The sequence below is a fragment of the Cynocephalus volans genome, chromosome 1, assembly GCF_027409185.1.
Source record: "Cynocephalus volans isolate mCynVol1 chromosome 1, mCynVol1.pri, whole genome shotgun sequence".
NCBI classification, from domain to species: Eukaryota; Metazoa; Chordata; class Mammalia; order Dermoptera; family Cynocephalidae; genus Cynocephalus; species Cynocephalus volans.
In genome coordinates, this window is record NC_084460.1 from 25,453,664 (window position 1) to 25,479,576 (window position 25,913).

A 25,913-nucleotide genomic window follows, 5' to 3' on the forward strand; every position below is an offset into this window, starting at 1 on the left:
ATAGTTGCAACAGAGACCTTGTGGCCTGCAAAGCCTAAAATATTTACTGTCTGGTCCTTGACAGTCAGAGCTTGCCAACCCCTGTTCTAAAGACTTGGAGGCCCCTCTGGTGTGAGAAGGCCCAGATCCCTGACCTAGATCAGGTGTTGAGAGCCTCCATGAAGGTTCAGATGGCATTTAAGAGACCAAGAAGATTCACTAGAAGTCTGAGCCTCAAGTAACGCTCTGTTGCTGATGACCTTATGGGTGCCCCATGACCAGCCAACTCGAAGGCTTTTCTCAGTCTCTTGTTCTGCCCTTTTTCTGTTAAGGGCATGGTCAGGATGTTGCCCGACCAACTGAAAGGAAAGCCCTCCTACACAGGTTTCTCTGCAGTTCCCCAAATCACATTCCCATTAACACTCTCCCTTGGGCCCCTGAGGTGGTGTCTTCTCTCAATTTCTCCACCTCTCCCACTCTCAACCAGGGTTTTCCATTGGCTGATGGGGTGGCCTTTGCTTTCAGCTAGGGCTGGAATAACCTGTGGGGCCCGTTTTGTCCCATTAAAGTGCTACCTCAGCTCTGCTGAGAGGTGCCAAGGGCAAGAGAGTTGTGCTGGAAACAGAGCTACCTGGCAGGGGGCCCTCATCTCTTTCAGCTATGTTTCCCTCCCCAAACACACACACAGTCCGACAGCCCATTCTAGCTGAGAGCTGCGCCTGTGGGGTCAGCAGAGGCTGTCACTGGGCTGGCATCATGGTCGATTTCTCCCTCTGCCCACTCCTGCTCCCCACGCCCACTTTCATGAGTGTTGGGCCCCGGTCACTCTTTAATCAACATCCTGTACCCTAAACTACATCTCAGATTCAGCTTCCTGGGAAACTCAGCCTGAGACAGCCGAGCTTGAGGAAGACAGGCAGTTGGCATTTGCTGGAAGAACAAGGTGGCTGGAGCCACTGCACGGGGAGACCCATCTCGCTGACATGCTGACCCTCCTTGCTGGAAGGAGCATCCCTTATACCAGAAGTGGTAGACAGCCTCCTGTTGACTTCAGCCCCAGTCCCCCTCCCTGCTGCACAACCCTGAGGAAATGGCAGCCTGCCCTGTACCCTTCAGATCGGCATCAAAACCCCAGGCTTGCAGGGCTGGCTAGTTAGCCCAGTTGGTTAGAGCATGGCGCTGATAACACCAAGGTCTGAGGTTAGATCCCTGTACTGGCCAGCCAAAAACAAACAAAAAAACCCAGGTTTGAAAACGGAGTCCTGGAGCTGAGGCAGCCCTAGGGATGACTCATTAAATGCACCCACTGGTCTGGTTTTCTGAGTCCCATCCCATGTTGTGTGGACTTATCAGAGAGATGCCTTCACTGTGGGGTCACAGAACCATCCATAAAACACTGTCTGTGTGTTCACCTGACTCCCTTTTTTGCAAAGACCCACTACATACACTGATCTTGCTTGAGTTTGTATCCAGGAGGCAGCTCAATGCAGATGAGTCTGTTTTGTTGTTGTTCAAATTATTCATATTACAGGACTAGTTATGATTTCTTTGGCTGTCTAGATTTTAGAGTCGAATTCCATATCTAGTGCAGTTATCTTCAGGGCCTGGTAGTGTCTACTCTGGTCCTCATTCCAGGGGACTGTGTACTGTTTTGACTTGAAGGGCATGATTGCATAGTGTAAACTGCTGGGGATGTTTTGCCAAGTCAGTGCTATACTGGTTCCAGAGAAAGAAGTCAACACTGGGTGTAGCTGGGCTGGTTGCATGAATTCCTTGATTACCATAACTAGATCAGATTTGGGGCTGCAGATTTTAGGGCACTTCAGTCCAGTTTGATGGTCCCTTCTTTATCTTTAGTTTCTTCCAGGCAGGCAGAGCCCCTCAGATCCCAAGCCTGTGTCTTCATTGAGAGAAAATCTCCCGTAGCTTCAAATCTAATGCTTTTCAGGAGTGTAACTTTGGGGTTAAACTCATGTGGTGTAAGTGGCATGCACATGGCCCGACCTCTACCTCTAGCTTGCCCTGTGGCCTGGACAAGGCTCCTCCTTCTTCGTAATGGCAGTGTTGAGGGATATTTAGGTCCAGCTCTAACACTTTTAGGTTCTCTGTCAGGGCTGGGGGAGGATTCTTGGGTCTGGATATGGCCAGGGCATTTGCACAGCTGAGATAGAAGCAAGGAGAGTCCAAGGGTCAGCCAGGGTACTGGTGAACTGCTGGCCAGCAGATGGCAGAGCTGGTGGGCCAGGGTCACTGTGATGCTTGGATCTGTCAGCCTCCCTGATGTGGGGGTGATAGGATGAAGGGGGTATAGGCTCCCTAGGTTCTTACATCATCCATAGTTGTCCAAAAGTTTAAAAATTACTGAGTCCAACACGTCATTTTACAAATGGGGAAACTGAATCTCAGGAGGGGACGGGACTTGCCCAAGCTGACAAAGTGGGGCAGGGGCTGAAGCAGGACTAGTCCAGGCCTCCTGGCTCCCACATGGCATAGACAAAGAGGTGGATAGGAGGAGAATGGGAGCCATGTCTTCCCCTCTCTGTCCTTTGTGGCCCGTCACTTGGCTGTGGCCACATGGATGATCACAAAGCCCTTGATGTCTGGGAAGTGGGGGCTGACAAGGTCCACCTGCAGCTGCCTTGGGCCACTCTTGGAAGGGGTGATGTCGAACTGGACTGAGGCCCTCTCTTGGGGCTCCAGACTGGGCACACTGGAGGAAAGGGAATGGGAGAAAGGCAGGCATCAGTACTCTCTTTTTTCTGAGTCTGGCCCATCAGTCCACGGCTCCCAGAGCTCTCAGAATCAAGTTCACCTCGTGGCTTGACATTCAAACCTCATCAACTTGTTTCCAGCTTCATACTCCCTCCTACCACCCTTCCATCCAGCCAGCCTCGACTCCTCCCTGTGCCCTGAACATACCTTGTACTTCCCTCCTCTGGGACTTTGTCTGCACTGAGCCTCCCACCTAAGATACCTTCCCTATTCCTATCACTCCCAAGGTCTGGTCAAGTTTCTCTTCTTCCAGGAGACCTTCCCTGACTACACCAGCCATAGAGATCTCTCACTAGGAAGTCTTCCTTCCTTCTTGATACCTGAAAAGCTCCTCAATTTGTCATTTAAAAACCAGCTCAGGGCCGAGCCCGTGGCACACTCGGGAGAGTGCGGCGCTGGGAGCGCAGCGACGCTCCCACCGCGGGTTCGGATCCTATATAGGAATGGCCGGTGCACTCACTGGCTGAGTGCCGGTCACGAAAAAAGACAAAAAAAAAAAACAACAAAAAAACCCCCCAGCTCAAATATCAGCTTGACTGGGACTTCTCCCTGGCCCCACCCCATCCCCACTCAAGGGCTGGCTCTGATCCCCTGGACCTTAGGGATCCATCCCTCTGCTTCCACAAATCACAGTGTCCTCATGGGAACAGCCACCTCTCTGAGAACCCTTCTCCAGGCAGAACCCCATCTGCTCCTCTTAGTGTTCCCAAAAATTTATATGTGGCTCAGAGCACAGGTCAGTATGATCAAGGACCATAGGAGCAGTGAGTGAATGTATGAAAGAATGAATGAGTGAGTGAATGACTGACAATGAATAAGAAGTAAATAATGAGTTCATGAATGAATGAAGCATGTATGAATGAATGAGTGAATACATAAACGAATGAGGAGATCAAAGAATGATGAGTGAATGAACGAACCAATCAAAACTGAGTTGAGTAGATGAATGAATAAGTAGATGAACAAATTAGTGAACGAGTGAAAACATCATGAGTACGAGTGGATGAATAAATGAGTGCAAGAGAGCAAATGAATGAGAGTGAGTGAATAAATAAGTAAATAGATAAATGAGTGAAAATATGAATGAAAGATATGAGTGAATGACTGAGCAAATCTGATTGAGTAGATTAATGATTGAATGAAGGAAGGAATAAATAAATGAGTGAGGGAATAAATAAGTGAATAAAGACTGGTGTGCATCGCAGCGAGCTGGTTCCTGGAGGTCCAGAATCTCTCTTGCACCAACCACCCCCACCCTAACAGCTTCTCTCTGTTCCGTCCCCTAAGGAAGGCAGCCCCTTCCCTGCCGACTCCCCAGCAGGGCACTTACTCAATGTTGAGCTGTCCCTGGAGAAGGCCAGTGCCCTCCACCATCAGCACACAGTCCTTCACTCTCTCCGAAAGGGGGTTGACCACCGTCACTTTTACTGCAACTGCCACTCCCACCACTGCTGGGCCCAGGACCTGGAGGGGCAACACCCATGAGCCATCCCTCCTCTTCCCCACCCCCCAGGAAACCTTTGGTCCTTGCTGGGTCAGAGAATGGGGCATTGATCATGTCTACCCCCTGCCTCCACATACCCCATTTACTGAGTACTACCATCATACCCATCCCCCCGCGTCCACACCACTCCTCCCCACCCTGGAGAGCTGATGCTGGAGCTAAAGGCATGAAACCTGCAACTGCTCATGCTCCTCCCCAGCTCTGAAGGGGGACTGTAAGAAACAGGGTGGCAAGTGTGGACAGGAGTCACCTTGATGGTGATGAAGTCCTCCAGAGTAATGTCCTTCTCCACGAGGAGCTTCTCTCCTTTGGTGATGAAGCACATGGCAGCCAACAGGATCTTCTTGTCCTCTGTCAGGTCTTCTTTATACTTAGAGTAAGGTATTGTGATTGGGATCTTCTTCTCTGGGAGGGAAAGCAGAGGTGGGAGTTGGGGGCTTGGTGTCCTTCTCCAGTGGTACCTGGGTGGAGGAAGGGAATGCCCAACTAACAGCTACACCTTCTCTGGTCCTTGCACCCATCTTGAGACAGGCATTATTCTCCTCAGTTCACAGATGTAGAAACTCAAGGCTCAGAGAGGGTAATTTCTTGTCCAATGTCACACAGCATGTAAATCAAGGAGCCAGGATGAGGTGGGATTCAAATTCAGGCCAGTAAGCTACCATGACATCAGATTGTTTCTCCAAGAGCTTCCAGAGATGTGTCTCAACTTTCCCTAATCATTCAAGATGGAAATTTCTCAGTCCATCAAGCATTCATGGCATCAGGAATTCACTTACTACTTATTGAGCACCTACTGTGTGCCAGGCACAGAGAAGAGCGAGACCAAAGGCCTGCTGCCTCAAGTTTCCAATCCAGTGAGGCCAACTTCCTTGCAACTTCTCCAAATATCCCCTCTCCGTGAAGGTCCAGTGCTAGTCAGCCTCACCATCGGTGCGACATCTCTTGTGATACCCCCATTCAGTGCTCTCATGCTCTCTGATCTCCTGTGGTCCTGACCATCTTTGCCTCCTTCTCATCAGCCACAAACATCCTGCCTGTGTATTCTCTTCTTGTGAGCATGGGTCACCACAAGTCATATTTGATCTTGTCACATAAATATATTTTTTGACCACTATATGTTTTTTTCTTTTAGGTGCAATGTGTCCTTTCTGGTTTGCTACAGGCCCTACAATTCTCTATTATCCTACTGCTATTGCTTCCTTCCTTTCTTTTTTTTTTTTTTCTCCTGATCCTGAAGGCATCTGAATTTTCAACTGGTGGAAAAGGTCCTTAAAGGCTCTTACTGTCTGTTCCCCCAGAGCTTTGTATTTAGCACTGGTAGATGACCTGAATGTCAGTAAGTTGATTCACGTGTTAAAATACTACCTTGTTTTATGAGCTTCCTTAGTCCAGTAAGTCATTACTGGAAGAACCTTTACTAACGTAACAGCAATAACTGATATAATTTTTACTAAGGGATTAAAGTATGTGGGGCACTTGGAAGCACTTTCATAGATACACAAAAATTCCATGAGCAGGTGTGATTATTATTATCTCCAACTTATAATAATATTGAAAATACTGACAATCATGACCATAAATTAAATGTTCATTAGGTGATAGGAATTAGTGTAAATATGTTATATACATTATATCATTTACTCCTTGCACGGTGGTGGACCATGGTTCTCCAAGTGTGGTCCTGGGACCACTGGCATCAGCATCGCCTGGGAACTTGTTAGAAATAAAAATTCTCAGGCTCCAAGGTGAAGAACCACCATATGCAACCAATGATACACATGGGCAGAGCTTTGGGTATCAGTTTAAGATCCTGGGAGAAAGGAGGGGAAAGGTGGTCTCTTACGATATTCACACCAGGGCTTTTTGAATTCTTCTGGGTCACGGACTCCACTAACAATCTAATAAAAGTTGAGACCCTTTCCCTAGAACGGTGGTTCTCAAAAGCACCATCAATCAACTGGATATAGTTTAAACCTATAGAATACTTCATCCAATAACTGCAGAATACACATTCTTCTCAAGATCACATAGAACATTCACCAAGATAGATCACATTCTGTGCCATAAATAGCACATTAACAAAATTAAAGGAATATAAATCATATAATTTATGTTCTCAGACCACAGTAGAATTAAACTAGAAATCAATAACAGGAGGATAGCGGGAAAATAAAAAATACTCAGAGATTAAAAAACACAATTCTAAAAGAACACATTGGCCAAGGAAAAAATCTCAAGAAAAATTTAAAATGTCCTGAGCTAAATGAAAATGAAACTACAACTTATCAAAATTTGTGGGATACAGCAAAAGCAATGCTTAGAGAGAAATTTATAACATTCGATGCATACAGTAGAAAAGAAGAAAGGTCTAAAATCAATAATCTGAGCCTCCACTTCAGGAAACTAGAAAAAGGAGGGCAGATTAAACCCAACATAAGCGGAAGAAAAAAATTATAAAAATTAGAGCAGAAATCAATGAAATTGAACATAGGAAATTAATAGGGAAAATCGGAACCAAAAAATATCAGAAATGCATGAGAGAACATCACTACATATGGATGTTAAAAACATAATAAAGGAATATTATGGACAACTCTATGCCCACATATTTGATAACCTAGATAAAATGGATCAATTCTTTGAAAGACACAAACTGCCAAAACACACAAGAAGAGACAGACAATATGAATAGGCCTATATCTATCAAAGAAATTGAATTAATAATTAATAACCTTGCAAAACAGAAAGCATCAAGCCAGATGGGTTCATTAGTGAATTCTACCAAGCATTTGAGGAAGAGATTATACCAATTCTGTACAATCTCTTCCAGAAGATGGAAGCAGAGGAATACTTCCTCGCTCATTCTATGAAGCCAGCATTATCCTAGTAACAAAACCAGATAAAGACACTACAAGAAAAGAAAACCACAGACCAATATATCTCATGAACATAGATGTAATAATCCTCAATGAAATGTTAGAAAATTGCATCCAGCAATGTATAACAAGAATTATATACCATGATCAAATGGGACAGTCATGCAGGGTTTGTTTAACACTTGAAAGTCAATTAAATGTAATCCATCAAATCAACAGGAGAAAAATCACATGAACATATTAATAAATGCAGAAAAATAATTTGACAAAACCCAACACTAATTCATGATAAAAATTCTCAGCAAACTAGGAATAGAGGGGAACTTCCTTGACTTGATAAAGAACATCTACAAAAAACCTACTGCAACCATTATACTTAATGGTAAGAAACTAGCAGCTTTCCTGCTAAGATCACGAACAAGGCAAGGATGTCCTTTCTTAGCACTCCTTTTCAACATTATATGGGAAGTCCTTGCTAGTGCAATAAGACAAAAAAGGGAAATAAAATGTATGCAGGTTGGGAAGAAAGAAATAAAACAGTCTTCATTCACAGATGACGTGATTATCTATGGAGAAAATCCAGCAATAACAATAAAGAAACAAAAGCTCCTGGAACTAATAAGTGATTGTAGCAAGGTTATAGGATATAAGATTATTATGCAAAAGTCAATCACTTTCCTACATACCAGCAATGAACAATTGGGGAATTTGAAATTAACAACACAGTACCATTTATGTTAGCACTCCCCAAAATGAAATACTTATGCATTTATCTAATAAAATATGTACAAAATCTATATGAGGAAAACTATAAAACTCTGATGAAAGAAACTTTAAAAGGAACTAAATAAATGGAGAGATATTCTATGTTCATGAATAGGAAGGCTTAATATTGCCAGGATGTCACTTCTTCCTAACTTAATCTATAGAATCAATGCAATCCCAATCAGAATCCCAAGAAGTTATTTTGTGGATATTGACAAACTGATTCTAAAGTTTATGTAGAGAGGGAAAAGAACCAGAATAGTCAACATAATATTGAAGGAGAGGAACAAAGTTGGAGGACAGGTACTATCCAATTTCAAAACTTACTATAAAGCAAAATAAATACAATGAAGAAATGATAGTCTTTCAACAAATGGTACTGGAACAACTGGACATCCACATGCAAAAAAAAAAGAAAGAAAAAAAAAAAAAGAATCTAGACACAAATCTTACACTCTTCACAGAATTTACTCAAAATGGATTGAAGACCTAAATGTAAAAATTGAAAATTACAAAACTTCTAAAGATAACATAGGAGAAAATCTTGATGACCTTGGGTTTGGTAAGGACTTTGTAGATACAATACAAAAGGCATGATCCATGAAAGAAAAAATTACTAAGTTGGACTTTATTAAAATTAATAACTCTGCTCTGCAAAAAACACTGTCAAGAGAATAAGAAGACAGGCCAATGATTGGGAGAAAATATTTACAAAACACATATCTAATAAAAGACTGCTATCTAAAATACATAAAGACCTCTTAAAATCCAATAATAAGGGGGCTGGCCCATGGCTCACTTGGGAGAGCCTGGTGCTGACAATATCAAGTCAAGGGTTAAGATGCCCTTACTGGTCATCTTAAAAAAAAAAAATCCAATAATAAAGAAAAGAAAAACCCAATCACAAAATGAGCAAAAGATCTCATCACCTCACCAAATAAGATATACAGATGTCAAATAAGTATATGAAAAGATGCTCAATACCATACATCATTAGAGAATTGCAAATTAAACCAACTTCGAGATACTACTACATACCTATTACAATGGTAATAATCCAAAACACAACACCTAGATAGGATAAGGAACAGCAGAAACTTTCATGCATTGCTGGTGGGTATGCAAAATGGTACAGCTACTTTGGAAGACAGTTTGGCAGTTTCTTACAAAAATAAATATACCATATGATCCAGCAATTGAGCTCCTAAAAATTAAGTCCACACAAAAAACTGTGCATGAATATTTATAGCAACTTTATTCATAATTGCCAAAACTTGGAGGCAACCAAGATGTCCTCAGTACGTGAACAGATAAATTGTGTACATACATATAATGGAATACTATTCAGTGATAAAAAGAAATGAGCTATCAAGACAAAAAAGAAAAATGGAGAAACCTTAAAGACATATTGTTAAGTAAAAGAAGAAAATCTGTAAAGGCTACATACTGTATGATTCCAACTATGACATTCTGGAAAAGGCAAAACTACGAAGACAATGGGCCGAGCCCGTGGCGCACTTGGGAGAGTGCGGCGCTGGGAGCGCGGCGACGCTCCCGCCGCGGGTTCGGATCCTATACAGGAATGGCCGGTGTACTCACTGGCTGAGTACCGGTCACGAAAAAGACAAAAAAAAAAAAAAAAAAAAAAAAACTACGAAGACAATAAACAGATAAGTGGTTGCTGGGGGTTCAGAGAGAGGGAGAGAGGGATGGATAGGCAGAGCACAGGGGATTTTGAGGGTAGGAAAAACCATTCTGTATGATACTGTAATGGTGGATACATTTGCCAAAAGCCACAGAATGTACAACACAGTGTGGACCCTAAAGTAAACTATGGACTTCAGTTAATAATAATGTGCTAATATTGGTTCATCAATTGTAGCCAATGTACCACACTAATGCAAGATGTTAACAATAAAAGAACAGAGGAAGTGCTAACAGGGATATGGGAACTCTCTGTATTTTCCACTCAATTTTTCTGTAAACCTAAAACTGCTAAAAAGTAAAGTTCATTAATTACAGAAATAATTTATATATTTTAACAGTCATACTGTTTGGCTCAAGAATTCCACCTTTGTGATCTATTCTAACAAAATAGTCAAGAATCCAGAAGAAAAAAGTAGAGATTTTTTTGCACCAAGATATTTATTTTCATGTTATTTTTAATAGCAGTAAGCTGATAACTACCCAAAAGAAAAGATAAAATAAATCATCATGTATTTATTTAAATATTACACACCTATTCAAATGATGTTTCTGAAGAACTTATAAAAATATTTAAATTACAATGTAATATGAAAAGAGCAGGGCACTGATGAGTATTTGCAATATTTAATTAGAACCATGTTTTTCAAAAAGCCAACAGGCATTAAAATTTTGGAAGGAAAACACGTTAACAGTTTGTAGGTGGGTGGTAGGATCATAGCTGATTTTTCTCTTTTGCTTTCAGAATCTTTAATGAATATGTATTACTTTTAACATAAAAAATTGCTATAAGCCAGGGGAAAGTGTATATTAATATTTCATTATGAAGTTCTATGGTGTGACTTAGATTTTGTGAAAAATAAATGACAAAACAAGTTAAAAAATCTGTGACACCTCTTTCATAGGTTTTCACGCCTTGTCAAAATCCACAAGCTTCTCTAACCAGAAACTGGCCCATAGGAACAACTTTGTTTAATTGAATCCATAGGGTTCAGAAGGTATGTGAAAGGAGAGAGAGACAGAGAGGAGAGACAGAGATTGAGATAGAGAGATGAGAGAGACAGAGACAGAAAAAGACAGAGAGATAGAGAAAGGGAGAGAGGACAAAAATTCAGAGAGACAGAGAGAGACAAACCAGAAAAAGGAGGAAAGAATAAGAAAATGGAATATATTTAGAAAATCTATAAAGTGCTATGTGTTCAAGGATTGTGGAAAACCCTTGATATATCTTAAAAAAAAAAAAAAAAGAAAAGAAAGAAAAAAAGAAACAATTGGAATAGGTCAGTTAAAATTATACAAAAACTTTCCAAAAGACTGAAGCCATTCTATTCTGCTATGAAACACTAAGGATGAATTTTAGGTAAACATACGTTTGGCATGTAAAGAGTGATTGGTGTGGGCTGACCTGACCACTCCACAGGCTGCAGTCAAGCAACTGAATCAGCTGAGTACATGTACATTGGGGTCTAACATTCCTGGCTTTGAACCTTGGCTTTGCCCCTTCCCTGGAACAACTGGATATCCACATGAAAAAAAAAAAAAAAAAAAAAGAAATCTAGACACAAACCTTACGCCCTTCACAAAATTAACTCAAAATGGATCGTAGACCTAAATGTAAAAATTCAAAATTATAAAACTCCTAAAGATAACGTAGGAGAAAATCTAGACAACCTTGGGTTCGGTAAGGACTTTGTAGATACAGTACAAAAGGCACGATCCATGAAAGAAAAAATTGCTAAGTTGGTCAAGAGTGTGTCTCCAAGGCCAGACTGTCTAGGTTTGGGTCCTGCCACTACATGCAGTGACTGTGCATGCACTTTGGACTCGTGACTTCATCTTTCTGGGTGTGTGCTTCCTCCGCTGAGAGATGGAGCTACCACCAGCACCCTACACAAGGTGGTCATGGGGACTGTGCCCTTGCATGCAGAGTTCTCAGGACAGGGCTTGGCACATGTAAGCACTTAATAAACATCTCTTATTGCCCACCCCTCTCACAACGAACCCCTGGAGCTAAATGGGATCCAGAATTTTTTGGATTTTAGAAAAGTAGCACAAGGCATACTCCATGTATTATGAAATGCTCCCAGCATGTATTTGTTCGGTAAGTACTCATACTAATTGGAATAGAAACTATAAATCACCTCACCATCAGATCAGTTTGCCACCAGATGCTTGCGGACTTTTATTACTATTATTATTTTGCCCCTCCAAACCTCAGTTTTCTCATCTGTAAAGTGGCGACAAGAGGCCAGGTACGAGCATAATGCTTGAGACTGTCCCCTTTCTTCCTAAGAATGAATGTAGACTCTGGTATGCACCTCCCCTCCCACGCTCCGCTCCAGCCTCCAACCCTCCTGGAAAAGGAGGTGCGCAGACCAGAACCCATCAAGCCAGGCTGTTCTTACCTTCTTGCGGCCCCAGTTTCACCGTGTGGGATTCGTGCAGGATCTCTGCCACCGTCCTGCGGGTGTAGAGGATGGTGGCACCGCTCAGGTTGACTCGCACCCGCTGGGCCCGGGAGGTGAGGCTGGTCAAGCACAGGGCCAGCCTCAGGTCGTGGCCCAGCACCGGCGGCTCCAGCACCTTGAACTTGCCGGTGATGCTGGGCTTGGTGGCAGGCTCCAGGAGGTCATCTCTCCAGAGACCCCTTCCCCCGGCCCTGCGGATCCGGGTCCTCCTGCCGGAGGCCTCCACGCCGAACAGCTTCTTCACCGCCTTGCTGTACACCTGCCTCTCCTTCCGGGACCCTGCAGGGCGTCAGTGTCAGCGGCAGGCACCCTTGTCCTCCTCTGCAAGACTCGTCCCCCGCTCTGCCACCACTTTAAATTAGCACGGCTCTTGGAGGCCTCAAACGGGCTGCCCAAGAGCCTTAGGCAGATGTCAGCCTTATGCCTTGTGTTGGGTTCTCCATTTAAACAAAGGGTTTTTTTTGTTTTTATTTTGGTTTTGGTTTTTGTTTTTTGGTGGCTGGCTGGTTTGGGGATCCACACCCTTGCCATCCAAGTTTTAATCGGTTGCCCACAACTTCAGGCCAGGAAATTTCACATAAAAGTGCACATTCCCAGCTTCTCTGACACCTGGGTCAGAAGTCTCATATAATAACGATAGCTAACCCTCCTGTGGACTCACTATGTGCCGGGCACTATAGCTTCAGGCACTGTATTAGTTTCCCCAGGAGGGAGGCACTCTTTTCACCCCCAGATTACAGGCGAGGAACCCGAGGCACAGAGAAGAAAAGGAACCCCTCAGCTGCGCGGCTCACGTGCTGAGTGGGGGAGCTGGGATTTGAACCCAGGACGTCAGGCTCCATATTCCACCCATGCTCCCCTCCCACTCTCTACACGGCAGTAATGACCTAGAGTTGAGCAGCGGCTGCCGCCTGTGGCGAGAATGTGCTCTCTGACCGTCTGTGGCCTCCCCTGTAACTGAGGTGACAAAGGCCCCAGGGTCCTCACCTTCCGGGTACTTGTAGAGGCCCGTGATGTCCACGCGGGAGTCGCTGCCCACCGCCTTGGTGCTGATGCACCTCCCGATCTTCTTTGTGTCCGAGTACACGCGCTCCCGGCTCTCGTCCTCATGCCACAGCCAGGTGATGTAGTCCGCGTTGACCTCCGCGAACACGAAGGGCCCGTCGTGGGCCAGGTGCACGTCGCCCTCGCGGATGGCGGTGACGGAGGCGGGGCCGCACCGGAACACGCCTGGGCGGGAGGGACGCGCGTGAGCAGCGCGGGTGACGAAGAGCGGGGGTCCGGGGCCCGCCCAGCCGCCCGAGCCCTACCTTCGCTCTCCTCCTGCGGGGTGGCGTCCAGAACCTGCCAGCCATTGTAAGAGGGGCCCAGGTCCTGCCGGGCAAACCAGCTCTCATTCCAGACGTGGAAATTCCTGCCGCAGAGAGAGGTGGGGTGAGGTGGCCCAGAGTGAGCCCAGGGCCCCACAGGGGAGAGCCCCTGCTGTAAGCCCCCACCGTAAGCCCCCACTGTAAGCTGCTGGAGCTACCAGGTGGGCCCAGCCTGGCAGGCGCTAAAGGACAGGAGAAAGAAATGCAGGAGGAAGGGAAGAAACAGGTCTGGTCCCCTCCTCTGCCATGTACCCTCTACATGTCCCCTCCCCCCAGCAACCCCTGGTCCTGTGGACAGATATGGGGGCAGGGGCTGCACCCGAAGTCCTGAGGGGGCTGGAGTCCTTGTCCTGGCCCGACTCCATCCTCCCTGTGTGGCACAGCAAGTGGACTTTCTTTTCTGGATCTCAGTGTCCTCATCTGAGCAGCAGGGGTAACGATGGCTTTCATTAGCTCCCTCCTCTCTGCTTAGAGAAGCCAACCACCTGAGGGGTTTTGACTGGTGCCTGGGTCAGTTACAGACACACTCACAGTGTCCGAGTATAATGCGTGGCCTTCGGCCAGCCTCAAAGGGCAGGCAGCATGCTGGCTAGGGGCGTGGATGCTGGAGCCAATAGGGTACTGTCACTGCATCTTGTGAATCATTTGTTTGACCACATCAATGAGCACAAATCATTCATATATATGTATATATTTGTGTTTATGTGTATGTGTGTATATACAGCATGAACCTGCTGTTCAAGGTACCACAAACAAAACTGCAGATAAGACAAAAGATCCTCGCCCTCGTGCAGCTTACATTCTAATGAAGGAGACAGGCAAAATATGTCAGCAGGTGAAGAAAAGAAAAGCAAGAGGCAATAAATGCTGGGAAGAGAAAGCGGGGCTGGAGCTAGAGAATAACTGCTGGAGAACCATTCTAGGTAAATAACATCTAAGGCAACACCTAAATGAGAGAGAATTAGCTATAGGCAGAGTGAAGGGAACAGTGTTCCAGGTAGAAGGAACAGCAGATGCAAAGGTTCTGAGACAAGAAAAAGTTTACGAAGAACAGAAAGTATGTAAGTATTTCCAGGGTATGCAAGCTTGGGGTGTAGGTAGGGTTTAGGTTACGCAGAGCTCTGTAGGCTCAGGTAAAGAGTTCCTGCTTTATTTTTAATTTCCTGTGTTAAAGATGAGAATATAAAACTAGAAAACATGACATTATTTGCACAAGGTCACACAGAAAGGAAGCAGCAGAGAGAAACCTGATTCCTGGTTTGCCTGACTTGGCATCGTTACATCTGGCCTCGCAACTCCTCTTAGGGAGGTTATTATCTTTGCTTTGGAAAGTATCTTTTTTTTCTTTTTCTTTTTTTTTGGCCACTGGCCGGTACAGGCTGGGGCAGGGATTAAAGCCCTGGACTTTGGTGTTACCAACACCATGCTGTAACCCACTGAGCTAACTATCCAGCCTGGGAAAATAAGCATTTGGGGATGAACGGGTGTCTTTGACAACCTGGGTGGTGACAGAGAACTCAACATCAAAAAGAAGCATGTTCTGCACAAGGAACGGAGAATGCACGTTTTGGTGCTCCCAGGGGGAGGGCATGAAGAGGACCAAGAGGAGGAGAAGGAAAGCGGAGCAGAGAGGAACAGAGGGCCGGCGTGAGGCTGCAGACCAGCTGGGGGAGGGATGCCATGGCTGTCTGTTTCTGTTGGGTTCCCTTCACCATCTCCCCAGTCTTCAGAAAGTTGGCTTTGTGTGACAGACTCGCACATTTGTGATCAGACATTCTTACAAGGTTATCACGAATGCCTTGTTTGTAAAAGCAAACTTTTTTTAACGGAAGCAACTGAAATGTGCATCCACACGGGATGGTCGGGTAAGCGATGATGTTTTTCCTACCGTGGAGAGGCAGACCAGGTTCACATTCCTACTCTTCCACTCATAAGCTGTGTGGCCTTAGACAAGTTACTTAACCTCTCTGTGCCTCAGTATCCTAATCTGCAAAATAGAGTTAATAATACTAATCTACAAGATTGGAGGAATACATGAGTTAATCTACGTACAGCACTTAGAACTGGGCCTGGAACAGACTAGGCACTCAGTGAGTGTTGTGTTATTAATACTTTAAACATTATGGAAAATAAGGGAAACTCTTTGTGTGCTAATATGAAATTGTGAGAAACTCATCACAGCGCTGCCTCCGGGAGGACAGGGACGTTGGGGAGGCTGGGGAACTGGGTACATATCACTGTAACTCATTTTATCCCTTTTGAATATTAAGCCACATAAACACATTCTTTATTTTAAAAATTAAGTTAAAATGAATTTTTAAGAAGCTTTGTGAGAAGAGCTTTGTTTTAACTGAGGAAGGGGGTTGTTTCCCACCTTAGACACACAGCACAGAGAACAGGCAGCAAAAGTAGAGCGGAGCGTGAGCCAGAGGTGACCATGATGCAGGAATTCCCACCCGCCCCCAGGAAGTCACAGGAATCTTGGGGAAGGCTCAGATTCCCAGTGAGTAGAACCGGAGATTCAAGGCAATTGAATCTTGACCACCCTCCTGACCTGTGAGTCACATGTCCAAAGACCCTGCATCTCAGAAAAGGGACCACCCCATCTGCAGGTTGCCTCTCAGTCCTTCCAGAACTGGCTCAGGCTCAGGTCAGCTGGGCTAGAGATCTGCCATCCCCACCGTGTGATGGAAGATGAGGCCTTGCTACACCTGCTGGGCTGGGGACAGCCCCTTGTCCTGCCCCTCGGACCCAGAAGCCTAGGACCCACCACATGCTGTCTTCTGTCAGGTCCTCCAGGGTCCGCCCGAAGGAGTCCACATATTTGTCCACACTCAGGTTCCTGTCCGTGTCATGGGCTGAGTTGAAGTTGGACACAACCCGTGTCGCAATCCCCAAGCACCTAAGGACTGAGAGCAGAGGCCCGGGAGGCTCCAGAAGCAGGCTGGGACCCCAGACCCAGAGGGAGGGGTCCCCTCATTTCTGGCCAACTTCCCTCCACCCCTCAGTCTTTGTCTACTTTGTCAGGTGGCAGGCCTGGGACCCCATCTCCTGTACATTGTCTCAGGAAACTACTGGAGATGCTACTGCCATCCCCTTTTAAATAGACAGGCTCTGAGGCTGGTAGGACCTTGGAAGCCACATAATAGAGCCCTTTCACTTTTCTGTGGGGACCTGAGGCCTAGGCAGCCAGAGGGCTTGGCCAAGGCATTCAATGAGCTAGAGGCAGAGGGAGGTAGGACTCTTGCAAAATAAATGATCAAAGGTCAAGTAAACGAACTACTTGGTTTCTTTCTTCATTAACCAGATTTCTATTTCCCCCTCATCAACAAAAACTTATTGTAGCATATGCAAATATATGTAAAACATGCACATGATGGAGCTGGCTAGGGGGAGGGGCCCTCCTCTCCCCGGTACCTGTGCACATGACTCCAGCGAAGACCCAGCACTGGCCGTATTTGACGGGCTTGTACCTGCCCTTGAACCACTTCTGCAGAATGGCCACGCTGCCGCGCCAGTGCAGCGGGCTGGTGCCGCTGCCGTATTTGCCCTGCCACTGGCCTTGCACCACACCCCGGTCATTGTTGCTGTTCACCTGGGCAGAGGAGGCACGGGTCCAGCACCGGTGGGGTGCCCCACTTCTGCAAACTTGCCACTGTAAAGTCATCTCCAGCTTTGGACTACCAAGTCAATTGGGTCACTCCGTGCTTTGACATTGTTTGAAAACTGGGGGTATCTGCTGTCTTAAAACACCTACTTTTTAGTACCACTATCATTTTCAGTATCTTCTACTTGGATACTCTGTTGCTAAAAATCATCTACAATTTTAGAGCATTTCCTATTTTAAATGATCCATTTTTGGGGACTATTGGTGCTATAATAATTATAGAAACAGCTGACATTTATTAAATGCTTACTGTGGGCCAGGCACTACTCTAAGGATTTGTGCACACTGTGTTAACCTGTTTAAGTCTATAATGGAGGTTCTATTATTCTATTATTCTCCCTGCCTTTTTTTTTCAGATGAGAAAACCGAGATTCAGAGGGGTTAAGGTACATGCCAAAATCACACAGCAAGTTAGTTAAAGGGGTGACCCATGAGTACAGGGTTCTGACTTGGGAGCCTGCACTGCTGTTCACAGGCTATAATGCTCTGCTCTTTGGGACTGGTCACTTCTGGTAATTCTCTGCTTCAACATCTCTGTGAAGTCTTGAGGAATTGAAAGTATCAAATATGAGAAATAAAGATTTGTCCATTTTTGGAATCTCAGATACATACCCATTAACACCTGCATGTGATAGAGCTAGTAAGCACTCCAGCTACCTTTTGAGGAAGAAGCAGGTGGCCTGAGACATGTGATAGATTCAATTTAGCATCCTCCCATGGAGAGGTGAGGCCTATGTCTTCTCCCCTTGAGTCTGAGCTGGCCTGTGTCTGCTTTGACCGCTGACTCTGCTGGAAGTGACGCTGTGCTAGGCCTCATAGGACTGGAAGCTTCCACTACCTCTTTCTTTGAACAATTTCTTGTGGGGGTTGAGAGGGAGCCAGATGCTGTGTATGAGACTGCCATGCTGTGAGGAAGCCCAAGCTAGCTGTGTGGAAAGGCTGCATGGAGAGCAGTCACAGCTGGCCAGAACCGGCGGCTGCTCCAGCCAGCCCAGCCCAGGGGCCACACATGAGGGTGAGGAAGATATCCCAAACATTCCAGCTCCAGCAGACACGACATGGACGGGAACCCAGGAGCTGCTGACCACCACAACCAAGGCCCCAGTTACACGGTCCCATCAAACCACCCCAGACATCTGCATCCATTCAGATACCTGCAGCAGAGGCATAATGGAGCAGAGACAAGCCATTCTCACGATGCCCTGCCCAAATTCCTCATCTGCAAAAGTGTAAGCATGATAAATGCTTAGTTTGTGTCCCTGAGTCTTGGGGTGGTTTGTTACGCAGCAATAGAAATTAATACAAGGGGCGACTTGGAAGAATCATAGAGCATGGCTGCGAGGTTGGCCTGGGGACCCTCAAGGAAGGGAGTGTTCAGGGACAGCAGGGGCTCCTCACCATGGCGCTGACGACCCTGGTAACGTAGATGGGGTCGTGGCGGCGGGACACATCCATGGCTGGGTTGTCTTGGTGACTGGGGCTTCGGTCCAGGATGGACAGGCAGATGTCCAGGATGTCCTCCTCAAACTGCTCCCCAGAGAGACCATGCTTAGAGGCCAGAGCCTCACCCGTATTCCAGGCCCTCCCTCAATCCCCACCTGGTCAGTCCCTTGTGTCTGTGCCCTACTCCCACCCCTCAGGGACATCATAGAGCATCCCGAAGTCTCAGAAACCCCTCCTCAAAGAGTTACCTGCTGAACCAAGAGCTCAACCCTCATTATGCCCCTCCCCTGCTCAAGAATCTCCATGGCTCCCTGCTATCTATAGTGAAGTCTGTGCTTAAACTGGCGGCTCCTGAGCCACATCTACCTCGCTGACATACTCATTTGGTCTATGTGCTGTTTTGAAATACATTTGAAGTAGTTGACAACATTTAAAAGCTGGAGGACTTTGGTACACACATTTAGATTTCTGGTCTCTGGAAATTTGGAAGGTCTGGCAACCCTCAGCTCAATTTCCCACATTTCCCAAATGGCAGCAAGAAGTGGGTGCTAAGTAATGGATGCCTCCGATGGACCCCCAATTCTCCAGTGTATCGTCCCCGCCCAGGCCTTGAGCCCCACATGCTTTCAGCGCCCAGGACAATGCAGGAGTCCTTAGCTGGATGGTCAAGTCCTTAACTTGCCTGTCCAACCTTCCTCCCAGCTGGGCCCCAGATCTCGGGCAGATAGAACTCCTCTAGGAGGCTCAGGGACTCCCTCACTTCCCACCTCCTTGTTCCTCTGTCTGCTCTTTCCTCTGTCTGTCCAGATGCTGCTCAGCTTTGGAGCCCCGACCACAATATTGTAAAAACTTTCACAATCCCCCAGGTGGAGATTTTTTCACCCTCTTCTGGAACCCCTTTGCTCCCATCCCTACCACCCTGCCTTTCCTTCCTCCGTCGCACCCAGTATTGTGACTCTTTCTCTGTGTTAGTGGCTGTCAAAGTGTGGCTTCAGACCATCACCAGCATCTCCTAGGAACTTGGTAGCAATGCAAATTCTCAGGCTCTGCCTCAGGCCTGCTCAGTCAGCAACTCTGGGGTGGGGCCCAGGTTTCTGTGTTTTAAGGAGCCCTCCATGTGATTCTGATGCCCACTAATGTTTGAGAAACACTGATTGTAGCTCTTTATCCTTCCACAACAGAACTGACCTGTTCTGTTTCCAAACTGCATTCAAAGCACCTCTCCTTCCCAAGGACCCAGTGCACGATGGCACAATGAATAGATGAATGAATGAATGAATGAATGAATGGATTTGCTCTAAGAGTCAGCCCCACTGTCCCTCCTGGGAAGATGTGAGCAGACAGAATGGCTCCGGGACTGACCTTTCCCACTCCCCATCCCACACCCCACTCTGGCCCGGGCCCCTGGAGACCTGCCCGTAGTTCCAGCCCTGGGCTCGGATGTGCTTCTCCACGCCTCGGAAGATGATGCCGCTGTCGTTGAGCACATACTCCTGCCTCTCCTCCTCTGAGGCCAGAAACACATCGTCCTCTGAAAAGCAGTCATCAGGCCCGGCGTGGGCTGGGGCTCTGGCCTTGCCGGCCTAGGGAATGGGCTGCATCAGGGACCAGCAGCAGGACAGTGCCCGCAGGCCGATGGGGGCAGGAAGGGGCAGGAGGGGCTCGCAGGCTCCCATGCTGCCTCTCTGCCAAGCTCCAACCCTCCTGGCGGGTCTTTCCCCAAGCAGGGGCCAACCCTCACCCAGCCCAAGACTGAAGGACTTTAGGAGCTCTGACACCTTTGGGTGACCCTCCTCGATGCCAATAGCAGCCTCGTATTTCTTAAATATTAACAAGAATACTGATCTCGGCTTCTTACTGAGGCCTTATGATGTGCCTAGTACTGTACAAGCAGTAGTTCTATGAATTCTCACTATATCCCTAAGAGTTGGGCACTGTTATCATTTCCATATTACAGGTGGGAAAACTGAAACTCATAGAGGGAAGCAACGTGGCAGAGCTGGGACTAAACCAAGGTTGTCTGATTCCCAAACTCCGGCTCTTACTCACTCCTGGGCCTATCCTGCCACCAGGCCCCATCCCTGCCCACTGGCCTCTGCACACCAGAAATCACTGATTCCTGCCCCTTTGGCACAGTCTCCTCTGTTGCACCTGCTACCGGGTTCCTCTGCTCAGTCCCGCCTCTGCCTAGGCCTGGCTCTTGGCATTAACCTCCCTGTCCCTCCACTCCAAGGGCAGCCCGCCTCTGAGGGCAGCTTCCGAGGGCCAGGGACTCAGCAGCTCCTACCTGGGCACCACGGGTTGAAAAGGAGAACAAACTCGCCCAGTGTCCGGTCACTGTGTCTGCGGTGAGAGGAAAGCCTGGCGCTCAGCAGGTAGCGGCCGATGATGGCATTGGGTGGGCTAGCGAGGTGGACGGTCAGGGTCTTCTCCATCTGAGCCTCCTTCGCTGCTGTCCAGGCTTTGCCCCCTTCTGGTTCTGATGTCTGGAACTCAGCTTTGGTGTGGAGGGCCTCAGAAGCCTGGGGTCCTGGCGGAGAGGAGAGGCAATTGGGAGACTCTGACCCTAGGAAATCCAGCTTTAGAGAGTGGGGAAACCACTGCAAGCCCACCCTGGACCCCCTGAACTGCTGGGAGACTGCTGGGCAAAAGGACCTGACCTAGAACAAGAAGGCCACCTTAGAGTGGAAGAGTGGGGTCCACCTCAGTTGTCCTGACTCCCAGCCACTTGTGGGCCAAGGAGAAAGTGACAGCACCCCTTGAAAGCAAAGTCAGCCTTATGTCTGGCCAGGGAAGGAAAGAAAAGCTTGAGCTCCAAAAGATTCTGATGATTTTCCATACCCTTCCAGAGCCCTGGATTCCTTGGTATGCATAGTACCATAGGGTTCCAGAGAGGTCATCTCATCCATCTCATTGTCTGCAGGCAGCACCTCCCAATCATCCTCAGAAAGCTGTCGTCAAAAGCCTCCAGGGTTCAGGGCTCAGCCCACCCACAAGAACTAGCTTCCCCCAGAGCCCAGGCTGCTGACGGCTGTCTCAGGTTACTGGTCACAAGACAAGTCTTCCAACTGCAGACCCGCAGGGGGCGCCGGCGAGCCTAGTTACCTGTCTCCACCGTGAAGATGACGTTCTCTTCGTTGTCCAGAGCTCCGCTCAGCTCCAGCCCGAGGCTGAATATCTGGCCCCTGCGAACCACCAGCTTTGGGCAGGGGTACTCCTGGGTGTGGTGGGCAGTGCCGTTCCTCGACCGCTGCCAGTTCACCTTGGTGACTCTGATCCCTGGGCAGGGAGAGGACAGGGGCCTGAGGCCAAGCCCTTGGCATGCTTCCCAACCACGCCTGGCTTGTCCTCGGGTCATTCGTTCTTCCAGTCATTCTCGCTATTTGCATTAGGTATGTTCTATAAAGTCACTGTGGACACTGAATTAGTGAGAAGTGAACCGTTGCCCTTGGGGAAAATACAGGGTTAGCTTCCTGGGAGCCTCTGATCACAATTTTTTTAATCAACAGATCAATATATACCCTTCTTTATGTGTGTTTCTGTTAAAAGATTATTGCTGATTCTTTAACATTGAACTTGTGGCCAAGAGCACTATAATTTATGTATGAACCAACCTTACACCTGTATTTTCCCTGTAAGGCATATCACAAGGATTCCTGTGCATAAAAACACCACACGTTGCTTTAGCACCTTGCTTGGGGCCATTTTAAACACTGAAATCATTAACATAAAGCACAAAATTGCAAAAAAAAAAAAAAAAAAAAAAAAAAAAGCCATTACATAGATCATGAAAGGACGCTTGTTTATGTCTGTGAACAAGATGGATGTGGGCTTGTCCTCAACAGCTGGCATGGTGAGTCCACATGGCCCAAAAGTTATGAAAAGAGCCTCTGGAGTCAGCTGTCATGGGTTCAAATCTGACTTGGCCATCTACAGGCCAAACTACCTTCTACTTGACCTCTCTGTACCTCAGTTTTCCCCTCTGCAGAATGCGATAATGATGCCTTGTGAAGTGATAACTGTCTGCCATTTAGATATCTCAGAATATGAGAGGTCAATAAATGTTATTATGTTCCAGATGAGTAGGGGTGACACCTATAAACAGGTGAGTCCACACATAACTAATTACTGTTTTGATACATGCTGTCAAGGAGAAGCACTTGGAGCTGAGAGAACATGTGACAGAGGGACCTGACCTGGTCTGAAGGGTGACAAACAAGGCTTCCTCAAGAAGGTGGTATTGAGGCTGAGTCTTGAATCGGATAGGGTGTTTCCAGGGAAGAGGTGAGCAATGGATCTAGTCTCAATCCAAGTATCCTCTTCCTCAATCTATTGGGGGTTCATTCATTCAGATGTTAGGGATGTGCTGGCTGCTGCAGGACCACTAGTCTGTGAAATACCCACTGGCTCTGCCATCAGGCAGTTGACAGCCCAGCAGAGGAAATTGGTAATAAGCAGATAGATCTCAAATGTCTAAGAGCAAGCCTTGAAAAGTTCCCTAAGGGAGAGGCCCAGGGAGCCCCAGGAGCACAGAACACAGGACTCACGCAGCTCTGGCCTCCTGGCAGGAGCTGTGGCACTAGGCACGCAGGCAGGAAGGAGCTCTGTGACTTCCAAAATTTGAGAGAAAGCTGACGCATGGGGAAGGCACTGAAGTTGGAGGGGTTTGCAGGGGCCAGATCACCCAGACTTGGAGGGGGATGAGGAGTCTGCCCTTTATCCTAAGGGCTGTGGTAAATCAACCACAGTTTTAAGCAGAGGCATGATGTGATCAAATCTGTACCTTTGAAAGATCACTCTGGCACAGTGTGGAAGATTAATTGGTGATATCTGATGAGGTGCTTTAGGAAGTAAAGGGATGCTCTCCCTTAAACTGCTTTTCATCTTGTCACACATCTGCTCCCAAACCTCCACTAGATGACCCATTACCTCTTATGATCTGTCCAAACTCCTTGTCTCAGACAAAGGACCAGCAGGCTCCCGCTGCCTTCCACCTCTCCAGCTCACCTCCCATCCTTCACAGCTCGTTTTTGCTTTGCTCTGGCAGCATCCGACCTTCCCTCCCCACATGCCCCACACATCTCTTCCCTGCCTTGTGCTTTTCCTACTGTCCCTTCTGGTTGGGGTGCCTTGATTGTGCTCTGAGAGATTTCTGTGCCCCTGCCCTAGCACCAGATTCATCTCTCCTTCGTTCAACCAGCTAATAAGTTTGTACTAACACAAATGACAATTACAAGAGCTGCATGTATTCAAATGTTTATGCCCCCTAAGGATCCTGGGAGGGAGGTACTCTGATCCTTTTTCTGTTTCCTAGATACAGTTACCACTCACTGGGCCCCTGCTTCCTCCCTTGGGCCATTTTCCACAAGGCAGTTGGAGGGATCCTGTTAAATGTAAGATCACTTCACTTCTTTCAAACTCTCCATTGGCTCCAGGCTCGCTCAGCAGAGCTGAAGTCCTGGCAAGGACGTGCAGGCCTTTCTGATCGGCCCTTTGGTCTCCTTCTGGGTCTTCTGTTTCTCTTCCCCTCTGTCATCCGCTTTGGTCACATTGGCCTCCTCACTGTTCCTTGAACCTGCCGGCAAGCTCACTGATCAGGGCCTTTGCACGTGCTGTCCCCTCCACACGCAGCACTCTTCTCTCAGATACCTGCAGAACCTGCTCCCTCCCCTCCTCCTTCAAGTCTTTGCTCAAGTGTCACCTTTTCAGTAAGGCTTTCCCTGACCACACTTTCATAAATTGCAAATCACTCCTACCATGACCCTCATCTTTCTCCACTATTTTTCTCCACAGCACTTACTGACATCTTACATGCAGTATATTTTATTTCTTTACTTTAATTGCCTGCATCCCCTTTCAAGAATATTAACTCCATGCAGGCCGAGAGCTGTGTCTCTTTTGTTCACTAGCTGATCTTCAGTGCCCGATATATGGAAGGAGCTCAACAAATATTTCTTGAATGAATGTATGAATGAATGAGGAAACCGAGGCCAAAAGAAGTGAAGTAACTTACTAAGGACACACAATCGAGCAAGGGCTGGAGCTGAGTCTGTGAGCACCCTGGTTTCCAGCTCTTGGCCACTGGGCCAGGGGTCACATTTTTTTGATTGTGACTCACATAAGAAATACTTTTTTATACTACTCTGCATGCAAACATATATACATGTATAGATACAAACTGAAACAAAAGTTTCACTATTATTTTCCCTTGTTATGAATAATGAATACTGAAATTTTATGGTCTTTTCTGTCCCAGCTCTCTAGCCAAAGAGCACCAGGGACACTTGAGTAGCTGAACAAGTTGGCTTATTGCTCTCTGCAGTCAGAAAGAGCTCACAGCACGGAGAACCACGCAGCACTTCAGGCAGAGCACGTTGCAAGAACTTATAGGACTTTCACTTATGTTAGGTGATTTGGGGGAGATTTCAAGGAAGCAGGCTTTGCTCTGGGTTGGATGCTGTCAGGAATCAGGGCAAGTCTATGTTTGAGTATCTTATAATTCTCATGCAGAAGGTGGGAGGAATGAATCAAAGTGAAAGATGTAAGTGGTAAAGAAGCAGCCGCCAATCATATTAGCCAGAATATAGGAGGCTTTAGTCATTTTTGTGGCTTAGATGATGTTCATGCTTTTGTCTGCATTCACACACGTTTCTGGTGTGGCCTTGTTTTTGTCTTGATTCACTGTGGTCACCTCGTCTACTGTTGGTGTCCTATGAAATTGTTTATGTTCAACAAGAGGTCACCATGGCCAGCTCCTAGTAATGCCAAGGCCTGGCTGGTAGTAGCAGGCCAGCTCTTGCGTGTCAGGGGCTGCTTTTTGGTCTCAATTTTATTTACTTCTTAAAAATTGATTTTGTCACCTATTTAACTTCATGACACACTAGTGTGTAGCTGCTATTTTCTGACATACACTTAGTATGAGCTGTCATAACTGGCTTCATGTCCAGGGCTCCCCCTAGCCCACTTGTTCTCAAACATGGCTGTGCATTGGAATCATCTGGGAAGCTGTAACAAATTCTGATGTCTGGTTCCCTCCCCCAGAGATCCTAATTAGTCCAGGGAGTTGCCCAAGCATTGAGATTTGTCAAAGTTCCCCAAGTATTTCTGATGTGCAGTCTTGGTTGAGAACCACTGGTCTAGAGTCCAGAATCTCCTAGACTGTTGACTCCTTGAAGGAAGAGGCCTGTATTTCTTCTCCAGCATAGGGTCCGACATAGGGACACAGGGCAGTGCTGACACAGGGAATGTTCATAGAAGGCAGGTGGGGCCTTGGTCTCTGATGGAATTTGGATGTATTGTCCTCCCAGAACTCGTGTGGAAATGTGATCCCCAATGTGGCAGTGTTGGGAGCTGTTTGAGTCA

General features: G+C 46.8%; 1 protein-coding gene across 1 annotated transcript in view; it reads right to left on the minus strand.

Moving 5' to 3' along the window:
• Window positions 1–2,535: 2,535 nt before the first annotated feature.
• The window catches only part of TGM6 (transglutaminase 6), a 32,144-nt gene continuing 8,766 nt past the window's right edge, over window positions 2,536–25,913 (minus strand). Inside the window, exons 2-13 of the mRNA XM_063087350.1 lie at window positions 21,657–21,830; window positions 20,839–21,081; window positions 19,964–20,082; window positions 18,507–18,635; window positions 16,859–17,036; window positions 16,212–16,350; window positions 13,382–13,485; window positions 13,059–13,301; window positions 12,009–12,350; window positions 4,506–4,660; window positions 4,082–4,215; window positions 2,536–2,689 (exon numbers count right to left, since the gene is read on the minus strand). Of these exons, the coding sequence (XP_062943420.1) occupies window positions 2,536–2,689; window positions 4,082–4,215; window positions 4,506–4,660; window positions 12,009–12,350; window positions 13,059–13,301; window positions 13,382–13,485; window positions 16,212–16,350; window positions 16,859–17,036; window positions 18,507–18,635; window positions 19,964–20,082; window positions 20,839–21,081; window positions 21,657–21,830 (2,114 nt within the window). The remainder of the gene's footprint in view (window positions 2,690–4,081; window positions 4,216–4,505; window positions 4,661–12,008; window positions 12,351–13,058; window positions 13,302–13,381; window positions 13,486–16,211; window positions 16,351–16,858; window positions 17,037–18,506; window positions 18,636–19,963; window positions 20,083–20,838; window positions 21,082–21,656; window positions 21,831–25,913) is intronic.